General features: G+C 40.8%; 1 protein-coding gene across 2 annotated transcripts in view; it reads left to right on the top strand.

The window, feature by feature from the left end:
* The window catches only part of AP1S3 (adaptor related protein complex 1 subunit sigma 3), a 44230-nt gene that overhangs the window by 3884 nt on the left and 14606 nt on the right, over positions 1–25740 (top strand). For both annotated transcript variants that reach the window (XM_029617141.1, XM_029617142.1), the window contains exons 2-3: positions 8106–8284; positions 20094–20202. In XM_029617141.1, coding sequence (XP_029473001.1) covers positions 8106–8284; positions 20094–20202 — 288 coding nt within the window. The remainder of the gene's footprint in view (positions 1–8105; positions 8285–20093; positions 20203–25740) is intronic.

Genomic DNA, 25740 nt, shown 5'->3' with positions numbered 1-25740 from the left:
ATTTTAGATTTGCAGCCACACACACGCAACTGTTGCAACTTTTTTTTTTTTTTTTTTTTTTAATTATTTTTCTAGCCTGGCAGTTTCACTGTTTATTTTTGGGCTTTCAACTTTGGACAGTCCCAGATCCTCCCAGGTCTCCGTGATCATGAGCTTTCCTGTGCAATTACTGGGATTTGTTTCCCTCTTTTTTTTTTTTTTTTTTTTTTAAATAAATCCTTCCCAAGCCTGGCCACAGCAATGATGATGATGATTGAAAACCATGATCCACAGCTCCCGCTCCCCTTTAGAGTCGATACAAGTGCACCGAATGACCAACCAGATAGTAAGTCTTACTACAGCAGGATGGCCAGGACTCCTCAGGGGCTGCCTTGGCTCGGCTAGGGGTAAGAATCAGCAGATAGGTCTGGGAATCAAGCCTAGGTCTCCCATATGTAGAGCTGGATTGAAGGTGGGGGAGGATGGGTCTATCTGTGGATGGGTCTCATATCACCAGGACCTGGGAAATCCTTACCCTTCAGGGCTTGGCTAAGTGAGGTCTCCAAGTGGCCAGGTTATCCTTGTTTGAGGAGGAAAACCTCTCCAAACTGCCAAAAATGGTATCTGTACCATGGTACATTCTTAGCACAAAGAGTCCAAAATCCTCTCTTCCCAGGAATGAAGACTTTTTTTTAAATTGTGTCCTCCAAGATCTCAAGCGGTTCTTACAGTTAGGTGGTGATCTCTTTCTTTCTCAGTTGAATTCCAGATGGGAGGGATCCTCTCAGGAACCTGCAGCCCTCAATGATCCTCGCTAGGGATAGAAGATGGGCAGCAAAGTACTCTTCTCTGTCCTTCAGTAAACCGAATTCCTTGCCCCAAAGTGGAAGGTAACACTGGAGTCTCTCTGCTTCAGGTCCTCACAGATGGGCACATATTCCTTACCTGGGACACCCCAGGAACAGGGTTCCCCATGCCCTGAACCTAGGTGACACCCAGGGGTCTCACAAGACCTCCTACAACAAAAATACTACTCCCGAAAAATAACCCAGAGGTAAGCCCAACCAGCCGGTGAGTGGACTGGAAGTGCAAGCTCCCAACCTTGCGTAGGCTCCCCAGGCAGGGTTTGCCTGGATCCTCCAAGCTGACCTGAAAATTCAATGCAAATCCCTCTCCTACATTGCTGCCTAACTCGCAACTCAAAGGTACTCCCTCCAGTCTCTCAGCAGAGAGCTGCTTATAAATCCTATCCCGGGGACGGCCATCCCAGCTCCCTGAAAGGGAGGTGCTGTACCCAGTGGTGCCTTCTCTAGTCTATACTGCGCTAGCACCAGGCGATCATGGTAATGAGCATGGGGGGCATTACAGTAGTAAAATTGATAATGTAACAAATAACTTGGAGCATGGACTGGCCTAAATTCCCAAGTAAAGTGATGTAATCAGTTCCTCCAAGATATGCAGGGCCTCAAAACTAATTTTTCAAAACCATAAAATGGAATTTATTTTTATTCACTGTAGTCAAAGGAATATTTTTCCATCAGAAATTGTTCTGTAGCCTGAACTTGGGTGAATGGAGATCACAGTGAAACTTAACTTTGTTCTGGGCCTGATTAACAATACAGAAGGTTTTGTGTTAATGGCGGCTTTGCACGCTTACCAAGCAGTTTTCCTTTTTTTGTTATCTGCCAGGAGATATTTAGCTGCTTTTTTTTTTTTTTGGGGGGGGGAGAGATACTCCCCAGGTGATGACCCTTCAGTCTGCTTTTGGGATTGGTTAGTGTTCCCTTCTTCATTCTGAGTTCTTCAGCTGGTTGATGGTTTGAGGTGACTTGGAGTTGGTGGCTTGCCTTTTTGGAGGATTAGCGATACCAATGGGTCCTCGGCCTACTCCAAAGGGGATAGCAGGAAATTCATATTTGTGTGCCTTCCCGTCAAAAAGGAGTTTCCCTGTACTCTGAGGAAAGGAGGATTTTTGGACTTCCAGAGGGCCTGGTTTTTGAGTTTGAGCCAACCTTGAAGAGAAGCTGCCCTTCAGGGTAGAAGTGGTTTTGAGGCTGCCTGCTTACCTAACCCTCAACGGGTACCTGCAGAGCTCGGGAAGGGAGTTTGGAGCCACTGTGGGGTCTTTCCATTTTGAGGAGCTGTTTTCCCTCTTTCAATACTGGGAGAAGGACGCTGTTTCAGGCTAAGGATGGACAAGCAGATACTAGCTTTGGGAGTGATTTATTTTGTTTTCATGATTATTTTTGTAGTCCTTACTCGGTACTTTTTTTTTTTTATATAAACTTCAGTAAACCTTTTTTATTTTTAACTCCACTCTTTTTTTTGTCTGTCCTGAGTTCTGTATTTTTTTTTTTTAAATTCCATCCGTGGAGTGACTGACTGAAGAGAGCTACACCAGTGAGTATAGCATGGGGCATTGTGACTGAGTTGGACTGCCCAACACCAGCATCAAGGGCCCCGGAGGCTTTGTCCTCCTCCTGCTGGGCTGTGGTGAGATTGAGAAGAGAGAGGTGGCCCTGGGAATTACTGTGAAACCAAGAAGCAGTTACATGTCTATAAGCTCAAAATGCAGGGGGGGGGGGGGGTTGACCCCCATTGTAAAGATCCTTGCATGCTTTAATGTGAGTCGAGTGATCAGTAACGCATCGTAATGGCAGGGAAGGTTGAATTCATGTGAGCCACACATTTTCCCTTGTTCATGAAGCCAGAGGAATGTGTGTGTTTGCTTAGGCCACAGTGTTTCCTTTGTTTATTTTAAATCCTCTCCCCAGACCCTCTTTTTCTTTGCTTTTGCTCGGTGCACTGACCTCTCTGTTGGATAAAAACCAATTCCTAACAAAGGTGGAGTATTGCACGTTGTAAGCTTTTTCTCTCTGCCTTTCCTAACTCGTACAGAGACAGAGCTTTTCTGTGGCCACCTGTGAGTACATCTCCTCTTCCAGTTCCAGAAAGAGTGGGAAGCAAGAACATTAAGAAAAAAACCAGACCCAGACCCAGAACAAGAACTATTGCACTTCTAGCCCTCAACTTAAGAGGGTCCTTAGCTCAGCGGTGGAGGAAAACAGCAATGACTGTGCTAGCATTGGGGTTTTATTCATTGCTTGGAACTGTGCACGTGGAAGGTGCTGTTTATAACTTCAGAGTTGAGTGATCTGATCCTTAATCCTTGTAATGGAAAATTGTTGATGAGCACAAAATGAAGCAGAGGGAGAGTTTGTGAGGAAAAGGGCAAAATCCAATATGAAATAAAAATGATAGTGAGGACCAAATAGTTATTCCAAGTATCTGTTTCCTAGCTCACATCTCTCACTCACTCTCCTTCCTTTGGAGAAATTCCTAATTATCCTTGTATTAGTTTTAGGGATCCATATCCTGCTAAATGCTGACTCTTGACTATCGCTACCACTTATCCTGCTAAAATGTAGCCAGATAATGTAGGCACATTCCAGGCAGATACGTTTTCTGGTTAATTCCAGTATTCAAAGTTAGATGGATTAATTGCCAGTCTAATTCTGGTCCTGCTGTTCTAAAGTTAGTTGGGTATATTCAAGGATGCAGTCGCACCACTGAATATCCTACCAGAGTTAGCCAGATAAATTGTTTTTTGTTGTTTTTTTTTATCCAACTAACTTTGCCAGCCAGTCAGTGGCTGAACATTGCCCCCTTAAAGGTTTAGACCTCACTTTGGCTTGGCTCTTCCTTAGCATTTTCTGGTATGCTCACCTTAGACCTCATGCACAGTCTTATCTTCTTGTCATACACTGGCCACTTAAACAATGATTTCATTGTTGCCTGCTGTTTTGATGGATTACTTTCATTTGGTATTCAGTTTTATAGTTTAGTATCATTCTTTTTGTATTTATTTAAACTGGGAATCAGTTTTTCTCATTTCAGACAGATTTGCCATTCTTACTTTTCTTTCTGCTTGCTGCTTTTTTTTTTTTTAATTTATACTTTATTAATTTTTAATTTCAGTTACAAGAAAATATTTCAATGCGTTATCCATATTCCAGAAAGAAAAAAAAAAACAATACAAATATAGATATACTCCATCTTACAACAAAGGAAATATTAAATCCTGGTCTGGCACACATTGTAATATATTTTGGAAATCGGGGAAGACCAAAATTATTTTAAGCAGATCATAAGTAATCTAAATATTAAAGGTAAAGTACTGAGATTAGAGGTTAGCCAATACCCATAATTCTCTTATCCAACTACTCCTAGATTCACTTAGGTACTTGATGGTCTATCTAAATAGCTACGTAACTGTGTTGGCTCTGTGAAAATATATTTTACATTACCTTAATATATAAAGCAACGACAAGGGAACCTCAACATAAAACGTGCCCCCCTTCCCACCACCTCCCCCCTCATTTCCAGAAATTTTTTACGCTTCAACTGGGACAATCTAGCAATGTCCGGGAAAATCTGTATACACTGTCCAAAGAATTTTAATTTTTGAAACCTAAAGTAATGTTTTAATACTTCATCTCTATCCATTTTTGAGGCAAACTGCACCAGCAACGTTTCCCTCAGGTTTATCTCCATTTCGAAAGATTTTTCCAGAAAATCCGTCAAATCTAACTATTCTTCTTCTCCTTTCCCTTTATAGTTGTTACTACTCCCAATAGATTTTCTCTGAGTTAAATAATAGGTGGATAATATAGCTGGAATCTTTTCTGTAGGATACTTTAAAATATTTATGAAATAACTTTTCAATAAGTCTGCAGGAGACTGTAGTTTCGTTTTTGGAAAGTTAAGGAACCTTAAGTTCGCTCTTTTAACTTGATTTTCAAAAAATTCTATTTTGTTTTCCACCATCTTTTCAGATTTTATAAGATTTAGTTGGACCTCTTCAATTTTCTTAACTTTCCCTTCTAAAGTATTTATTTTCTCTTCAGCTGAAGCCAGCGAATCCTCCACTTTCTGTGTCTTAAGCATTGCTTCTTGCACAGTTGATGTTAAAGCAATTATTGATTTCTGCACAGTAATTAAAATATTTTTAATTTCCTCAAACGAGGGGACCAAAGCTGAGGTGGTTAGTGGGGTTAGAATGTCCATCTTGTTTCCTACCTCCAGGAGTCCTTCGCCAATTTTCTGATGTTCCGGGCGTTGTTGTGCCTGCTCCGAGTGGTCCCTGGAACCTGTCGAGTTCAGGTCCTTCGAGGGGGTTCCTTCCACCCCTCTCTGGTTACCACTCGCCATCTCTGAGAACTGCCCGAATGCCTCGGCACTCACGAGTCGTTTCCCTGGTGGCTCCGGGAACGTTGGAAGCCCCGGGCTAAGCGAGATCTCTAAGGTCAAGGGGCTCGGCAGCTGCTCTCTGTCTGCCCCAGCGACCTGCACTTCCGGGTTTGATGTTGGCGTCCTCGTAAAGGCTTCATCTATCCTCGGTTGAAAGGAGTAATCGGGTGTGGAGGTAATCTCACGAATACGAGCTTTCCTTTTGGAGTGAGGCATTGTGCTTTCAAGAAAAAAAAAATGATATAGAAATTGCTCGTTTGAAAACTTTCAGCCGGGAGCGCTGCCCTCACGACCTCACCTCTCAGTGGCCATCTTGGTCTCCTGCTGCTTTTTCTATATTTGAATATGTAGACTTATTGCATTGTGATGTTAAGGACACACTGGTTTAAGAACCCAGTTATTTTTGCCTAGTTCATTTATCATCCATTACTGCTTGAGGAACTGGATAATGTCAGCTACTTTGCTGTGTCATTGTATTGAACGTATTTGGGTATTTTCAGAATTAAAATTTTTGTGTGCTCCAGAAATTGACTGACAGAAAGGGCTAATGTGTGCATTATTACACCCAGAGTCACTGTCTTAAACTTGGTGCCTGGGGCAGGAAAACTCTTAAATGAACTGTAATTGTGGGAGGGAGTGGCCTGCACGGATTACTGTTGGACCTTTCTTTGAACAGACGGTCAGCAAAGAGCATATTTGTTTCTGTTAAATTTCTGATAATTTGCTTTACAGGAATTGAACTTTATATGCATTTAATCTTTTTTTTTTCTCTCTCTCTCTTATCCCCTGCTTACTAACAGGCCGATACAGTACAGTGCGCTCCGGTGGAGCGCACTGTTAACCAGCGATTGGACACGCTAGCTTTACCCCTTATTCAGTAAGGGGCAATAACGTGTCAAACGCGCGTCCAACCCCCCCCCCCCCCCCCCCCCCCCCGAACTTAATAGCACCCGCAACATGCAAATGCATGTTGATGGCCCTATTAGGTATTCCCGCGCAATTCGGAAAGCAAAATGTGCAGCCAAGCAGCACGTTTTACTTTCAGAAATTAGCGCCTACTCAAAGGTAGGCGTTAATTTCTCCGGGCACCGGGAAAGTGCACAGAAAAGCAGTGAAAACTGCTTTTCTGTGCACCCTCAGACTTAATATCATGGCGATATTAAGTCTGAGGTCCCGAAAGTTAAAAAAAAAAAAAAAAAAAAAAGTTTGAAATCGGCCCGCGGCTTGCAGGTTGAAAACCGGACGCTCAATTTAGCCAGCGTCCGGTTTCCAAACCTGTGACTGTCAGCTGGTTTGAGAACGGACGCCGGCAAAATTGAGTGTTGGCTGTCAAACCCGCTGACAGCCGTTGCTCCTGTTCAAAAAGAGGTGCTAGGGACGCGCTAGTGTCCCTAGCACCTCTTTTTGCCGCAGGCCCTCATTTGAATACAGAATCGCGCGCACAGGAGAGTGGCCTATGCGCGTGCCGCGACTTTTACTGTATCGGCCCCTAAGTATTTATCACAGGATGCTTAATAGGGGAAGTTGTGGTTGTTGACTATCTTTCAGAGTGATCCTATGTGTTTTGTGTTAGCAGCTCAGCCTAAAACAAAACTGTGATTTTTGCCTTTTCTTAGAAGGGATTATATTTTGTTTTTAGGATGCGAGTGTTCTGGAAGGTAAGCGACGTGGTGGCATTGTCGGTGCTTAAGATTGTCTCGGACCTGGAATAAATTTTTTATTTTCTTTTATAAATGTGGGACAAAACTAAACCAGTCTGAAACTACCACTAATATCGGTATACAAAAATAAAATAAATTACATTCTTGTTTATGAATTTTTCTTTTTTTTTAAATTTCCTGACTGTTTAGAAAAATAGTGGACTGATTATACCACTGATGAGATGACTATTGAAAAAAAGTCATCTTATAAAGAAATTAGTCAGGAATGGCATTTCACTTTTAAGACAGACTTTTTTTTTTTTTTTTTTTTTTAATGGCTTTTAGGAATTGATATAGTTTCTCTTACTTTTCAGACATTTTTTTTCTGCATCTTTCTTTTGCCTCTGCTTTTTATTGAAACAATTTTATTACATCCTCTGGGTAATGTAACCATTTATCCACAGAAAAAGTACCGATACAATTTTTTTGTCTTAGACATGCTGGTAGAAAGCTTTTTGGGAATGGTGTAGGTTCCTGGCTACAGAGATATACATTCATTTGAAATTAAAAAAAAAAATGGGAAAAACAGGATGAATGAGGCAATTTTTGTTTGTTATCAAACAACAAATTCAACCCCAAAATCTTATTCTGATTCATTTTCTGCAAATAATGTTCAGTTTGCAAATTGTGCAGACTGGAAAAAAACAAAACAAATTTAAACATGCAAAAACATAAACCAAAGAAAAACATAAATATTTTGGCCATACATATCCCTACCTGTGTCTATTGTGCATGGCCCTTGGGATTTCCATGTATGTTTTGTTTGATTTGAATATTTGTACTGTGTAGGTTATATCTGTGGTGTGGGGAGTTTGCCTCTTTTGGGTTATGAGGCTATGGTGGAATTGATCCTATATTCTTGCTGTAGATATAGAGAGCAGCAACTTCAGCTCTCCCATGCAGGCTAAGTAGATTTTATTTTCTTTATTTATCGATTTTTATATACTGTCGTTCGGTTTTCTTTATCTAGATTCACATTTGTATGCATGTTTTCTCAGCTGTGTGTTTACTTACTTTTTCCTTGGTGATCTTTATTTAAAGATAAGAGACATACTATTCTGATGAAGAGGTCCTTTGTCCTTTCAGCAGAGAGGGATGAAACTGAAGGTCACTATAGGTTAAAAAAAGTCAAGTCTGCATTTTCATTCTTGTACTGACTGCTGTCTTTGCACCTAGATTCGTTTTATGCTGCTGTTCAGCCGGCAGGGGAAGTTACGGCTACAGAAATGGTACATCTCCTTGTCTGACAAGGAGAAGAAGAAAACCGTGCGGGAAGTTATTCAGACTATTCTGGCCCGCAATCCCAAGGCAAGCAGCTTCGTTGAATGGAAAGACATTAAACTTGTTTACAAAAGGTGTGAGTAATTTAAGTAGAACATTTTTGGTTTTGGAACGAAACATGCATGATGACCACAAATAGTCCCATTCCCTACTGTAGCTTCAGGGTGGAGAAAGTACTAAAAACATGTTTTAAATAAATATTGAAAACTGCTGAAGAAACACGAAATTAAAATCAAATAACAACTTAGGACTTTTTTATAGAATACAAACAGGACCTTTAGACTTTTTACAGTTTTAGCCATTGCATTCTTATTATCCAGATAAAATAGGATGAAAGTGGTGCAACACAAAAGGAGGTAAAGGGACTGATTTACTAAAGCGTTTGGTTTTTTTTTTCCCATTCTGTGTCTGAAGGGAAAAAGCTCAGTTAATTAGGCCCAAAATAACTTACAATTTCTGCCTCTGCATAGGATTCTGCTGTCGGAGCTAACCTAAACTTCCTGTCTTAAGTTCATGAGTAGGAATCTGGAATAAAGTGCTTCTTGAGGTTTGTTGCTAATCACACTAATTTTAAAGTGAAAGCCTATAATTGTCTGAAGCTTACTGTGAAAAGTGCTATATTGGTATCGTACATATTCTATATCACATGCAGTATCATTATATGCACCGTATAGTAAAACAAATTGCATTCTAAATGCTGTATATGCAGCCTGAAAAAATGTATGGATTAGTACAAAATGTTTTAAAAATACATACATTTTATGAACTTATTTTTTTCTGCAACCCATATATAGAATCTTAGTAGCTTTTATGCTTGCTGTGGCGCATGAACTTTTGAGCCCATATTGATCCCTTATTCAGATGTGACTACAAGACTGAAGGAAGTACTTACATCTAGAGAAGGCTGTGACATGAGAATTTCTATAATAAAGATCTTTTAGAGATGTCAGCTGGAAGCTGGATTAATATCACTTACCAGATGTTTAGTCGGTGCACTTTTTTTTTTTTTTTGCATTTTGTAATGGTAAATGGAACCTACTCTGAAGAGAGAATGGTGATAAGTGGAGTGTCTCAAAGATTAATTGTGGGAATGGTTCTATTTAATATTTTCATGAACGATATTGCAGAGGGGTTAGAACTAAGGCCTAGATTATAGCGAAATGATCGCCCAGAAAAAAAAGGGGCAGGTGGTCTCATTGCAGCAGTGCAATTTTCACCTGCCATGGTTAGGTGCACTGCACACTATCACCACTGTAGTGCCAACGAAATAGGTGTAGGTATTTCCGGCGCTACTGCTGGTGATCTAATGCGTGAAACATTATTGCCCACAGTGCTACTGGCCCCTCATTTAACTAAACCCCATCCAAACTTCTCCCCTTTCCCCTATTTACACTTTAACATTGCGATAAGGGCCCATCACGATTTGAAAAATGACCCGGTAAGTTTGCGATTTTTTTTTTTTTTTTTTTTTTTTTTTTTTTTGTGTGTGTGTGTGTGTGTGTGTGTGGATGATATGAAGATCTGTAGCAGAATGGACATACCTGAAGGAGTAAGAGAATGAAAAGTAATCTTAAGAAAGCTCAAAGACTGGTCGACGATTGTCAGCTGGGATTCAATGCCAAGAAGTTCAGAATCCTGCATATGGGGTACAATAATCCAAAAGAGCTGTAAGGGGTGGGGGGAAGACTGATGCGCATGGACCCAGAGAGAGACCTTGGGATGATACTGGCTGTAGGGCATAGGCACTATAGTAAGTCTCTGTCTCTCTGTCTCTCTCTCTCTCTCTCTCTGTCCGGAACTACCGTGGATGGCGATAATCCTTTTCTGGCAGATAAAGACCAGACGGCCTACCCACGTTGCTTCCTCTCTTGGAGATCCTCCATGCTTTTCCCATGTTTTCTTGAATTTTGAAACTGGCCTAGTCTCCACCACATCTCCGGGGAAGCTGTTCTGTGTCCACCGCCCTTTAATCAAAGACAATATTTTATTTTAATTTTTTTTTTACTCCTGAGTCTAGCTGTGCCCCTATTATGCTTGTCCCATGACCCCTTGTTCCAGTCCCACCTCCTGTGCATTTAGTCCTTCTGTTTGTCACTAGCTTTAGAAAGCTAAAACTTTGATCACATATGTAAATGAGCCAAAGAAATTGTCTAAATCTATGAGCAGCTAAGGTTGGTACTGCTGCGGATAAGTTTCAGATTTGTGCTAATTCAAACATTTTTAATGTGCATATAGAGGTAAACTGTAGACTATAGTACACAATGGTTTTTTTTTTTTGTTTTGTTTTTCAAAACTGTAAAAAAAAAATAAAAAATTCAAAGTGGGGAAGGAGGACTAGGGATGGCTGTACTTAAATACCCTTCCATCTGATGAGGCTCTGATGTAATAAACCTTTTTGCGCAGACAGTGTCACTGCAAGAAGCTTAGCATGCACAATCATAAGCAAACCCGTGCGCACAAATTAGCATGCCTCTATTCGTGTCCTATGTTAATCAAGGCATTAGCTATTACTCTCCAGTGCAGAAAGCTGCAGAGGCTTAACTCATGGTTACCTAATACTGGAAATTGAATTCCTGATTAGAAGTGGCATAAAGATTCTAGGGGCTAGTGTTGGTCTGTGGGGTTGAACCTGGAGTTTCTGGCATGGGTGTCCTGTACTCAGCATTTTATCTACAGAAAACACAATCTCTGCACAAACTGTTTTTTTTTTTTCTTCTCGTAAAACAGGATTGATGTGCATTGTAAGATGAACTTTAAAAGCCGGGCATGCATCTAGCATATGCACGTGTCCACCCAACTTTATAAGCTGCGCACGAGTACTGATGCGCAAATATCTCACATCGAGGGGGGGAAAAAGGGGGTTGGATTTGGGTGAGGCATGGGTGTTGCAAGGCAGGGCCAAGAGATGTGCGCACAAGTAGCCTCTCATCTGGGTGTGAGCCCAGGTATATTTCAGTGCAAAGTTACTTCTGCTCTGGAGGAGGTGTAAATTTTTTTTTTTTTTTTTTAACTATTCCAAGACATCTATGAAGTGTTTGAGGGGTTGAGTTAACCGGGGAGAGTGCAGGCTAAAGAGCCAGGGGGATTTGGAGGACCTAGCTCTAGACTGAGCAAACTGGTGGTCATGGGCTGAACACGCATCTGTTACAAAATTCCCTGACTTATGCATCTGAAAGCAGACTTAAGCTTCTGCGTGCACAAGCTTAAAATTAGGAGCAGACACACACACGCCAGAGCTATTTTATATAGTCATGCGTGCTGGATATAAAATTGCCGTATCTCTATCTGCACGCCCATATACGCATGTATATGTGCACCCGCACGCCTATCGAAAAGTTAGTGTCCCTGTGCAGAACGCGATTTGTGTGCATAAAGAGCTGAATTTTCAAAAACATTTATGTGCATAAACCATATATTTTTTTCAATATCTATAAAGTATAATCTAGTGAACATTTTATAAACTGGGGTACAGAGTGTTTTGTATTTTGCAATAAGGGTTGCTGTTTATAGTTTACAGATGGGTGGAGAGGGGTTTGAAATGATGGGAATTGAAAACTGTATGGGTACAATATGCATGTCTATTGCTTAATATGCAGAAGAAACAAATGTATGTCATATTAAAAAGAAGTTGGGCTTAAGAGAGGTTAAATATAAACACAATTTTTAAGAATGACACTTTGCTAAGAAACCAGCAATGAAATAAGAAAAATTAAGAAATATATAACAGAGAAAAAGAATAATTGCAAAGCATATCAAGCCATAAAAAAAAATTGAAGGAATCCAAATCTAAACACTAAGAAAGATAATTGTATCAATCAGTCGTGGAATGGCTAGTTAAGTTACACGCTATCCAGCTAACTTAATAGGGATAAGTATATCCGGCCAACTTTAGGACAGCCCTGTGGGTCAACCAGAGTTAGCTCCATAAATTTAAGCAGTTAACTCAGAATATTGGAATTAGCCACATAACTTATGCGGCTAATTCTAGCTGCATATGGCTTCTAATATCGCCGCTTTGAAAAATTAGATAACTTTTTTTTCAGTTATCCATCTAAATGGCTTCTGAATATCAGCCTCATCGTGGATTTGGAGTGATGAAAGGTACATAAAGATGAGAATTGTACATTATACTCTCGACCTAGATTGATGCACTCTCTACCTAGCTATTATCAAGCTAGGTTGAGAGTATATTGTACAATTCTCATCTTTGTGTACCTTTCATCACTCCACATCACACACAATCTTCACTGATGTCTTCTGTGCTGTTCGTACCTCTGACTGTATATGTAAAAACTGCCCCCCAAAACCTAGCTCACCACCAAAACCTCACCCAGATATCAGAATGGCCCCTCTTAGAGTGGTATAAAAAGTTGTCTGTGTGCCTCCCCAGAGGTGCTCTCCCCTCTCCTCCCCTCTGCCCTAAACTGGATTTGCGATAAATATCGCAAATCCAGTCTCTGCCATAACGCACAGCATATCTCGAGGAAAAAAAGGTGTAGTTTATTTTCGGCGTTAAAATTGTGCAACAGCATGCATTATGCTATCGCACGCAGCGTCATGCACCCCTCATTTTCATTTACTCTGCCCAAACTCCTCCCGGTTGAATATAGTTTTTAAATTTGCATACTCATCCCACCATGCTTTATGGCGCTATAGTGGGTGTTGGGGCCCTAACATGACTTGATGAATGACCCCCTTAGAAGGAAAATTTAAGTAAACAAATGTGCTTTTATATCCATAAATGGTCTCTTGAAAATTGCCCAGGGCTATGTACATGTGAAAGCAATTCTGAACGGGAGAGGGTGGAGGTGGATTTGGGGTGGGGATCGCATTAACACTCATCCTTTCGATTTTCCAGAAGATGCCCGTAAATCTACTTGCACACGTTTGTGTACGTGTATGTTGCTTTGCATGCATGCCCGCTGATTTTTCAATACACAAAATGAAGAATCCATGGATAACAGGAAATAAATGATATCGACTAATAATAAACAATTCCTGAAACACATAGGAAGTGGGAAAGCTCACAGAGACCTCATAATTAGGTGCCTAACGGCTAAGCTGGTGTAAGCTTTTAATAGCGCAAGCTTTTCTTTAGTTCTTTTTTAATCATTGGTCTCGAGCTATTTATGAGAGGCGCAATGCAATATATAGCTGCCCCGATGTACTTAAAGTCTCTAAATGTACTTCAAAGTCGTACTTAACTTGCAACTTTATGTCCGACGTCAAGCCACAGAGTAATGATGGTAAAGTCCGACGTTGTTCCGACACGGTGTCTTTCGGAGGAAACCTCCTTCCTCAGGGGGTCGGGTACCACTATTACCGGCTTCTATCGCTGTCCAAAGGTGCTTGACATTACTGTGGATGAGATGAGTACAAGAGAACAAGTACATACTGGATCCCAAGAAAATGAAATGATGGCAAATAGATTTGAAGGAACACTTACTGTGCAAAAAGTTGTTACTTATGTTGCTGTGCCCAAAGGCATCTCGATGTGACTCTGTAAATAAAGCAATATGTAATGCATAATAAAGGCCACCATAATTTTATGTTGCTTTATTTACAGAGTCACATCGAGACGCCTTTGGGCGCAGCAACATAAGTAACAACTTTTTGCACAGTAAGTGTTCCTTCAAATCTATTTGCCATCATTTCATTTTCTTGGGATCCAGTATGTACTTGTTCTCTTGTACTCATCTCATCCGCAGTAATGTCAAGCACCTTTGGACAGCGATAGAAGCCGGTAATAGTGGTACCCGACCCCCTGAGGAAGGAGGTTTCCTCCGAAAGACACCGTGTCGGAACAACGTCGGACTTTACCATTTTACCATCATTACTCTGTGGCTTGACGTCGGACATAAAGTTGCAAGTTAAGTACGACTTTGAAGTACATTTAGAGACTTTGGGGTAGATTTTAAAAGAAGCGCGATCAGCCTACTTTTGCTTGCGCATCAGACTCAAGCAAAAGTACGCTGGATTTTAGTAGATATGCGCGGAGCCGCGCGTATCCACTAAAATCCTGGATCGGCGCGCGCAAGGCTATCGATTTTGTATAGCCTGCGCGCGCCGAGCCGCGCTGCCTCCCCCCGTTCCCTCCAAGGCCGCTCCGAAATCGGAGCGGCCTCGGAGGGAACTTTCCTTTGCCCTCCCCTCACCTTACCCTCCCTTCCCCTACCTAACCCACCCACCCGGCCCTGTCTACACCCCCCCCCTTACCTTTGTCGGGGGATTTACGCCTCCCGGAGGGAGACGTAAATCCCCGCGGGCCTGCTGCGCGCCGGGCCGCGACCTGGGGGCGGGTACGGAGGGCGCGGCCACGCCCCCGGACCGCCCCGGGCCGTAGCCACGCCCCCAAAACGCTCCCGACACGCCCCCCTCCGAAAACCCCGGGACGTACGCGAGTCCCGGGGTCTGCGCGCGCCGGTAGGCCTATGTAAAATAGGCTTACCGGCGCGCAGGGCCCTGCTCGCGTAAATCCGCCCGGTTTTGGGCGGATTTACGCGAGCAGGGCTCTGAAAATCCGCCCCTTTAAGTACATCGGGGCAGCTATATATTGCATTGCACCTCTCATAAATAGCTCATTGAGACCAATGATTAAAAAAGAACTAAAGAAAAGCTTGCGCTATTAAAAGCTTACACCAGCTTAGCCGTTGGGCACCTAATTATGAGGTCTCTGTGAGCTTTCCCACTTCCTATGTGTTTCAGGAATTGTTTATTATTAGTCGCTGATTTTTCAAAGCAGACAGTTGCATAAATCTACATTTTTAAAAAACTTGGGCTAAAGTCTGCGTGTGCTTTGTACATGCAAACGTTAGTTCTCTGCGGGCTGCTGAAAGCTACCTTCCAAAGTTGTGCTTCTAAAAGTTGTCTCGTAGCATGTTAGGCATTTAGAAGCTGTGCACTCAGCTTTTAGGGACAGAAATAATGGTTTACACTCTTTGATGTGCTTTGCACATGATTGATGTACACAGAATATTGTATGCAGACCGCATGCTCTGTGCACAAAAGTTACTATTTATGAGCACTAAGCACATCTTCTGTGTGCTTTTCAGTTTAGCCTGCTTTTATAAAACTCCTGCTGTATGGGTGTTAAGTTAATTTTTATGTGTGCTGAATTTCAGGGCACAGTGTTTGTTTTTATTTTGTTTTATTTAGCATTTCTTATATTCCACTACCTCCACAGTGAGTTCAGTGCGGAGTACATAGCAACCATCCATGTTTAAATAATTAAACAGCACAGGGTTAACGCACAGCTCCTATCGGCCCCTATGCCTGCTAAAGTTTATTTAGGAACTTTAAAAAGTATTGGAGCGAGAGGGGCAGAGAGAGAGAGCAGAGTTTGCAGTTGTAGGAACATTGTCTTTCTGTCTGACAGTAACTGCTAAAACCAGTATCTCTAAGTCTGGTTATGCTTGGTTTTTTCCCTGCAGATTCTTGTGTTTGTTGGCTTGAATCCTTTGCCATCCTGGTCCTCTAAGGGGCTGACCTACTAAAGTGAGCTACCATGTTACCATGCATTAATTAATGCATGGTAACGTGCATTATTAACCCACTTTATTAAAGAGGCTCCCTTTGCTGTAACGTAAGCTGTGTTAAAACCAGTTATTAGTGGGAATCATAGGGGACAATGTGTGGTGGCTTGGGGTTGTGGGGTTTTTTTTTTTTTTTAAGCACATCTTAGTAAATCAGTAATTTTTAAATTGGTTGCATACATAAATTTAGATTTTTAGGACACATGGACATATCCATCCCATGCCCTCCTTTCCTATCCATAGGCTTCCACTATAGAACTCCTTACAGCTTTGAAAGCAGAGATGGTGTCATCCAACCTACAATGTACTTTTATTTTCAGAAATAGGCAGCAAACAGGTTGTGGGGGCTACTTTTTTTTTTTTTTTTTTTGACTGACATGCATTTCTGGCTGGTTTTGAGAGCCGTACTTCATCAGATCAGTGCAGATTGTATTAATCATTTGCATAAAATTATCAGGTGTACGCAGTGCAGTACAGAGAAACGTTAGTCACGCCCCGCTCCTCAGAGCTCAGAATCTAGTTGCATCACCAAAAGAAAAACAAATAAATGGCGCTGGGTTAAATCAGTGAAGCCATAATTGGGAAGAATTAAACCAGGTGGGTAAAAGGTGGGATTTATTTAAGGCAGGGGTGGGCAATTCCGGTCCTCGAGGGCTGCAAACCAGTCGGGTTTTCAGGATATCCTTAATGAATATGCATGAGAGAGACCTGCATACACACTGCCTCAGTTGTATGCAAATCTATTTCATGCATATTCATTAGGGGTATCCTGAAAACCCGACTGGTTTGCAGCCCTCGAGGACTGGACTTGCCCACCCCTGATTTAAGAAGAGACAACTGTAACTGAGAAAGGTACAAGGACTGAGGCTTCTTAAGAGCTTACATAAAGAAACAGCTAGTGGGATGGGCAGGTGTGATTCTATGTCCTTTATTAAAAAATAATAATTTAAATAATGCTATACTCGGAGACCCAAAATAAACACCCAGACTGACCCATGTTTCATTCTAGTGTCCTACTGTTCTCTGTGATCCTAAACAATCCACTAGAAACAAGAGTACAAGATCGAGCTATGGATGCTGCTGCTTAAATATATATGTAAATTAGAGGTTGCAATACAGTGGTGGTGTGTGTTCTCTTCCTTTTCTTAATTCTTTCCTTTTACCACTTTATTACTTTAGCAATACGAGTCAAAGTGGCCATGCCAATAAAAGATGCTTGAAATCAGTCTTCAAATCCTGCCGAGAAATGTACAATGAATGGGTGGGACTGATGAGACAGAATTTACAGGGATGAGAAACCAGGGTTCTAGAAAGGTTCTCTGTGTTGATCAGTTTCTCAGAGGGGGCTTGGAAGGATATAAGAACATACGAAATTGCCATGCTGGGTCAGACCAAGCTGCTTCCAACAGAGGCCAAACCAGGCCACAAGAAACTGGCAATTACCCAAACACCAAGAAGATCCCATGCTACTGATGCAATTAATAGCAGTGACTATTCCCTAAGTAAACTTGATTAATAGCAGTTAATGGACTTCTCCTCCAAGAACTTATCCAAACCTTTTTTGAACCCAGCCTCTCTAACTGCACTAACCACATCCTCTGGCAACAAATTCCAGAGTTTTATTGCGCATTGAGTGAAAGAATTTTCTCCGATTAGTCTTCATGTGCTACTTGCTAACTTCATGGAATGCCCCCTAGTCCTCCTATTATTCAAAAGTGTAAATAACCAAGTCACATCTACTCGTTAAAGACCTCTCATGATTTTAAAGACCTCTATCATATCCCCCCCTCAGCCGTCTCTTCTCCAAGCTGAACAGCCATAACCTCTTCAGCCTTTCCTCATAGGGAAGCTGTTCCATCCCGTTTATCATTTTGGTTGCCCTTCTCTGTACCTTCTCCATCGCAATTATATCTTTTTTGAGATGCGGTGACCAGAATTGTACACGGTATTCAAGGTGTGGTCTCACTATGGAGCGATTATAGAGGCTCTATTGGTTTTCATTGACCATTTTATCACTCTCCAGTTGTTATCGTTTAAAATCTTTCCTGTCTTCCAGCTCCCTGTTTAATGTAACTTTACCTTCTATATAGTTGTTAATTGGTTTCCCCCTGTTCTATTGTAAACCGGTACGAAGAGACCTCGTCTTTAGTATCGGTATAGTAAAAGAATTTAAATAAATAAAAAAATAAATTATGATATTTTCCGTTTTATTAACCATTCCCTTCTTAATTCCTAACATTGTTTGCTTTTTTGACTGCTGCAGCACACTGAGCCGACTATTTTAAACTATTATCCACTATGATGCCTAGATCTTTTCCTGGGTAGTAGCTCCTAATATGGAACCCAACATCGTGTAACTACAGCATGGGTTATTTTTCCCTATATGCCACACCTTGCACTTGTCCACATTAAATTTCATCTGCCATTTGGATGCCCAATCTTCCAGTCTTACAAGGTCCTCCTGTAATGTATCACAGTCTGCTTGTGATTTAACTACTCTGAATAATTTTGTATCATCCACAAATTTGATAACCCAACCCCTTGGGTAAATCCGTGTTGACTGTTTTCCATTAAATCATGTCTTTCTATATGCTCTACGATTTTGATCTTGAGAATAGTTTCCACTATTTCCACTATTTTTCCCGGCACTGAAGTAAGGCTCACTGGTCTTTAGTTACCCGGATCCTTGAAAGAATATGCTTCTTTTTGTATCAATTGATAGGAAAGGAAGCCACATATTTGATAGGATAGAAATGATACTATTAAAGGCTCAGGAATATTTCACATTTATATGCTTCTGGGATTACCCTTGTCTAGTCCCCTCTTCTGGCAATGAAAGTTGGTAATTTTTTTATTTTCAACAGCACTACAAAAGGGTAATATTAAGCCAACAACTTGGTTGGTACCGTGAAAGAAAAAAAATAAATGGTTTGAGCAATAAAATATTTGAATTTCAATAAGGCAACCAATTCTAATCTTTAGATTAAAATAGTTAGTTTTGCTTACTTTGGTTTTCAGAAGTTTAACAATGCACGTTCTTTGGGTGTCCCGTGCATGCATTTGTGCCCTCTCCTGTCTTCTTTTCCAGGTTCTCTTTTTCAATTTGTCTTCCAAATATGTCTCTGGACTCCTCTTACCATCTTTCCTATCCCCTTTCTGTGTCTGATCTGCATCTCTGCTTCATTCGCGTTGATCATCACTGCGTGAAGCACAGAAAGCAGTCGTATTTGAGTTCTTGAATGTGAAAATTTTCTTTTATCAAAGCATTCATTGTTGAAATCTATGGCGATATTTATAAAATGAATATTCTGAATACCAAATGTATTCAAGTGATAACATTATCCATACTACAATAGTGTAGTCCACCTGTGGCAGTAAAGAGGGAAGTAGCTATGAGGCAGGATCTTTGTACCACAGGGCCAGTGGTGCAATCTGAATACGGATCTGAAGACTCTAGGTTCAACTCCTGGCTGGCTCATGCTTGCTTTCTCTTCTTATGCAAGTTTGCTATTTAGTGCCTGGGGGCCAATACATTTGTGTTGCACCACCACCCTGCCTTTTAAAATATTTGCTGTTGCAGAAATAGCAGGCATTTCAAATAACGCCCTCTTTTTGCCTTCTACTTGCATGTGACTGGAAAAATAAATACAAAAAGAGGCTCCTGGGTGCCCCCTACAACCTGGTGTCCGGGGGATTTGCTGCCTCCTCACTATACCACTGTTTTGGGCTTCCAACTCTGTCTTAACTGTGGCTAGGATCCAGTGCCATGAGCCTTCATTTGCAAATACCCAGGGATTTTTTCCTCTCATTTCTCCTCCTGTTTCCCGTAGCCTGGTTGTTGTTGCGACAGTCCTTTTGCTAGTGTCCTTGCTGCACCAAGGCTTCTTCCACTAATCCTACAATCAGATGGGTCCTATATCCTGCCATTAGGAGTAATCATTGTGTAATGACTGGGGCAGAGCCTACCCCCTCCTGGGACTTGATGGTGCTTCCCCCGCTGTGGAGAATTGAAGACCTGAGCCAGGAATTGAAGCCAGCTCCTACCACACTGTAGTGTGCAAAACTGCCTCTGAGCTACTGAGCCAGCCCCAGATCTGTCTGATTTTGAACCTTCTAGGTTCTTGAGTAGCTCTTTAAGCTAGTCGCCTATGCATTAAGTCAGTCCATTGAAAAGAGATCACCTACAACTTGCCTATTGACCTTTTTATTTCTATGCAACTAACTAAGCTAGAATAGGAACTACATTACTTCAGAATTTTCATGCACCTCACCCTGTTTTGGAAGAAAGCACATGCCATGAGATTTTCTGTGACATAATTATATTTTGATTCTTTCTTGTGTTCTGTTTCAGATATGCTAGCCTATATTTTTGTTGTGCAGTAGAAGACCAGGATAATGAATTACTGACTTTAGAGATTGTTCATCGCTTTGTAGAATTACTGGACAGATATTTTGGAAATGTAAGTGTTTGTCCTATCAATTGTTAACCATTTACATTAGCAGCAAATATTTGCATCCTGACTGGATCAAAAATGATTTAAATCAGGTGATTAGGAAGATTTTGCCTCCAGCTGCAGGTGACTCAGATTAGTTAAACTATCATATTCCCTCCTTCTTGGTGGGGTGGTGTTTGGGCAAACAGGCTTGGATTAGATTTATTTTTAAAGATGGGCAGAGAATTTGAGGTTTAACTCAAAACAGGTGAAATTCAGACTCACTCTAGTTAAACAGCATTTTCCAAGTTTTCCCCAAATAGCTCGGGATATTTGAAATTTTCCCAGCAAATGTTAGGATAATGCATCCAGATTTAATGCAGACTCCTTGCAGATTTGACCAAGTTTGGCTGATCTGTGGGAATCTGTATTGAATCCGCCTATTTGGCTCCCTTGAATGCAAATTCACTGATTCAAGTGGTGCATATTGGCTGTTACTGTTTGCAAAACTAATTTGGCAAACCTGTAAACATTTTGACTTTTTGTACATTTGTTGCACAAGTGCACAAACTCCTCCTCCTCCTCTTTTTCATGAATTTCTTTTGTAAGGGGGGGGAGCATTGAAATTCACACCTCTCTGCTTATCTCTGCATGAAATTTTAAATTGGCACCAAGATGTCTGTAAAGACTGAAGCATGAAGAATTGAGAAATGATTGTATGTAGGACACTGAAAGACCACCAGGGCAGCTTTCAAAAGCATTTACTTGGGTAAAAGTGAAAATTGCCTAGCCTATATGCGGGTGAAGTACATGTGGGGATCAGTAGTGATCATGCTTTTACCTAGGGGACAAATAGATGGCATCACAGGCTGGTCAGAGGAGGCAACAACATGGATAGTGTTGCATTTTCAAAACTATTCATGGCCTTTTTCTGGGAAAAACTATCTTCAGAAACAGCAGGTACAAACCTCTATGGGTACCTGTAGATTTTGCAGCAGTCTGTGTACATCTGAAAATTACCCCATCCATGTAAATATGAACAATTTTTAAAGTTAAGGCTATCTCATCAACCCTTACAGCTCCTATGAAATTCCTAGTCCCCTCTGGAATGTAGTTGAAGCTGTTTTGTAATCTGTTTGCGTGCTATATTTTTATTGCTTAATGTAAAAAAATTCTGATCTGGAAAATGCTGTTTCACACTTTTTTTTTTTTTTCTTCTTGTGCTTCCCAACCTGCCCGGGGATTCGTATTATTTTTATGATCTCTTTATGCAGTCGGGGGCTCAGTGCTTTTTCTTTGCAAGTGTGCATGCTGCTACAAAGCTGGAGGCAGTGAAAGTGTAATTTCAGATTGAAGTCATTGGGGGCGGGGGGAAGAAAAAAGTCTTTATTTCCTATTCAAAGTTTGTTTACTTCTAATGCAGCTCTTCAATAGAAAAAAATAAATATGTGATGTAGACAGATTTAATATCTGCATGCCATATTTGTAATTTGAGATCATAGAGGGCCAGATTTGTTAAGGCTTTTATTCCTGTTTGTGTCTATGGGGGGGGGGGAACCCTTACGGCTAAATTTTCAAATGCCAGCATGCATTAAAAACACAGAGATACGCGCATGGCTGGACTGTGCGCGTGCTCAGGGGATTTTGAAAGGGCCCCAGCCACGCGCTTATCTCCGTGTATGCCCTGAAGACCAGGTCAAAGGGGGCAGGACAGGGGCCGGCCGGGATAGAGCCATTTTATGGTGTCCTGGTATAAAAGTTCTATAACAAAAAAATAGGATAGGTTTAGGGGTGGGGGGGGGGAAAGGGAGGAAGGATAGGGGGATATGGAACTGGGGATGGTCCAATTGTGTCACCGCACGTCTGGTTTTTTTTTTCTATTTTTTTTTTTTTATAAACCCCCCCCCCCCCCCCCCCAGTTGTGCATGCACTGATACACACATGCGTGCTCGATTTTGTAGGTTTCAGATTTTATAACATGTGTGTTAGCTGATTAAGAGGCCTCTGTTAGCTTCTAGACGAGCCTGCTGAAGAGATCCTGTGGTATGGATGGGGTATGTTGGAGGTCATTCCACATCCAGCCCTAAAGATAAGTTTTATGAAAAAATGTTTCCCTTCACCTTAAGCAGACCAGGGCAATTATACATCCTGAATGACACTTGTTTCCATCGGCCAAACAAGTTAATGCTCTTTTGTAATAGAATATGCATGGATTCTTCTAGAAATCTAGTTGAGTTAAAAGGAAGCTACTATCTTATTAATGTTTCATAGTTGTGGGTATTTATTTATTTATTAACTTTTATCTACCGACATTCGTGCAGCACATCATGCCGGTTTACAAAGAACTCAGGTGGGCGATACAATAAAACAATGTACAAAGAATAAAATAAAGTAACAAAAACATAACATAGGAATGCATCTTGCTCTCTTCACATGCCATCCTTAATGCAAAAATATTTAATGAAATTTATAAAAAAATAATCTGTTGCATTTAAAGAGCAAAAACAAATACAGTCAAGGTGACACTTCAAAACCACATTTAACAAGGAGTCTGATTTGTTATGAACTGATTAGAGCCCCCACTCTTAAGATCATGACACAGGTTTGATTATAGTCCTAATAGTCATAGTAGATGATGGCAGATAAAGATCAATTGGCCTATCCAGTCTGCCCAATTTATTCTAGCCTACTACACTAAGGATGTGTCTTCAGTAAAAGGATTACATCTGTTGGGTCATATTGGTTGCAAAATGGCTCAGCCTATGATGGCAAGATGGAAAGAGGAATTATATAAAGCACCAAATTCTAACTGGCTAATTTAATGCACCCACAATAAAGCTCCAGAAAAAAGTGCCATGCTAACAAATTACATATTATGCACATATATAACACTTAAAGTGAATCTTAAAAGCCTGGCATGTGCCAAAATTAGGAGATGCATGCACAAATTGGACTCGCGCATGCCCACTGAATTTTAAAAGCCACCCGGATGTGCACGAATCTCCCGCTTTGCGCACATCTCACTTCTTTAAAAAAAAAAGGGAGGTGTGGTGTGGTGTGGCCAAGAGATGCGCACACAAATACTTTTGCACCCCGGCACGTGTCCAGGTCCACTGCCGCGGTAGTTAACCTCTGCTAGGAGGCTGGATACTGGAACAAGCTGGGAGCTGAGGACAGGATCCTGGAATAGGCTGGCAGCAGAGAATTGGGCAAGGACTGGGGCAGGATACTGAGCAAGGGCTGCAGTTGGACGCAAGCACATACATAGACTAAAGAAGGGCAACACAGAACAAGGAACACTAAGGTCTGTAGGCTGCAAAGCAAGGATCAAGGAAAGGACTCAGTGGGTCACTGAGCAAGGTATAAGGGAAAAGAAGGCCCAGGTCTTGTAGCTTCCAGAACAAGGAAATTGTGGCCTGGTCAGAGATCCAAAGGTGACTCCATGAAGAGGGATTGGCAAGGCTGGCTTAAATAGTTTAGGAACTGTTGAGTCAGATAGTCGGCAAGAAGGTGGTTCAGATAATTAGAATCAAAGCTCGCTGGAGGCCTCTGCTGGTAGGGAGGTCTCAAAGCAGGTAGAATCGGGGTACGGTGAGGCTGAATAACAGACAAAACGGATACTTATCCAGTCTGCCCAGTTATTCCTGCCTGCACTTTAAAGATGTATCCCAGCTGCCAGCCAAAGATGTTTGACTGCATATATTTCCTTATCTAGCAGTTTGGTTTTTTTGTTTTCTTTTTCCCTAGAGATATACATACCCTCCTTGTTACCATGAATATACAGGATCTCACACCCAGCATCCCTACCTGCCCCAATGCCTTATATTGTAATGCTCTGAGCAACTACCAAAACTAGGAAGGCAGCTGCCTAATTATTCCTGTCCACACTGCCAGTCATAGAAGCATGGCCATTTGTAGGATATCATTTCATAACCAGTCAGTTTTTGAATCAAAATTTGAACACATCATTGGAGGTGCAATGGGACAATTATTTCTTGAGCTGTAACTGTAACGGCAGGGGAGAAAGTCTGTTACTTCACTTTCAACGCATAGCTCTCTGCTTCAACGGCAGGGGCAATGTAGAAAAGAGGAACTATATATGGACAACAACCAACAAGGACTGAATTACATAGTCGAGTAAACAAAAGCATGGGTGTAGCTTGTTTATTGAGGTGGTTACTACCCCTAACATATTCAATTAGATGCAGTTCCAACACTGCTCTCTACATTAATGGTGGGGTGGAAGGGAAATAGAACTAAAAGGTACTAAGAGCCAAGCGTAACAAGTAAGAGGAAAAAAAAGTGCATAGCTTGCTGGGCAGACTGGATGGGCCGTTATGTCTTCTGCCGTCATTTCTATGTTTCTATGTACATTTCAGATGATTGTTTTGCCTAGCTATGTTACAACTATGCTTTTCACTTTTTAAATATTTTTCAAAATATAAGTATTAAAAAGCCATCTTTATTGATAACATGCATTGTGATTTCTTCACAGGAACAATTTAATTAGTAATAACTGTTTAATTATAGTATGTGCCTGTATATTTATAGTTCAAAGGAAGTCCCATAAATGATGATAAAATGTTTTTGGTGATCTCATATTATGTATCCATCAAAATGACATCCTCCATGCAAATATTGGATAATAAATGTTGAAAATTAAATCTAATTGGAATTTGATATGAGTTATTTTATTTTTCCACTAAACTATAATTAGTCTTAGCAGGCTTCTCTTTGAACATGCAGGTGGCACGCACACCATGAATACTGTTTATACTTGCTTTGTATCTGCACTAAAGCAGGTGAGCAGGCATAAACCACACACATGCAAGTACATACAGTGATTGATTGAAAATACAATCCCAGGTGCACTGCCCCTCTCATGACCTTACCCTGCTCACTTTGTGTCAAACATACATTTTATGTAAATTTCAATTTATATAATATACTAATTTTCTGCATAATCAAGTGTGTACAAATTAAAATATAAAATACAAACATATATCCTAAAAACAATAGAACTAAAAACTTTTATGCTATTAGAATTTAATTAAAAAATAAATAAATAAAAAGCTAACCCTGAAGCGATAAATTCAATAGCACCAATAAAAAAAAAAAAAAAAAATTCAAGACATAATTTAAAACCTGAGTAAACAGTCAGGCTTTAATCAGTTTCCTAAATCTGAGGTAGTTCTTTCCAATCTTAAATCCAAAGGAAGATTCCATAAAAGTGGAACTTGGTACTGAAAAGTAGTAAATCTAGAATTTTCCAATCTAACTTCATGCGGAGATATTAATTTCAATAATTCCAAGTGGGATGATCTAAGGGCTCTGAAAGGCTTGTAAGGTATTAGCAGACTGGTTAGACAGGCTTTCTTCTGTAAAAGCCCTATAAGCAAGGCAGAGAAACTTAAAAATAACCTTAGTCTGAACTTAATGGGGGGGTAATTTTCAAACTGTTTTTAGATGGGAAAATATACTTCTATTCTTAACTTTTTGAATATTGTCCTCTTTATAACTTAATGTATAAATATAAAATACTGATTTTTTTTTTTCCTCTAGAAA

This window comes from Rhinatrema bivittatum, chromosome 9, assembly GCF_901001135.1.
Source record: "Rhinatrema bivittatum chromosome 9, aRhiBiv1.1, whole genome shotgun sequence".
In the NCBI taxonomy this organism is placed as follows: domain Eukaryota; kingdom Metazoa; phylum Chordata; class Amphibia; order Gymnophiona; family Rhinatrematidae; genus Rhinatrema; species Rhinatrema bivittatum.
Note: the sequence above shows the minus strand (reverse complement) of the source record. Positions and strands in the feature narration are given on the sequence as shown.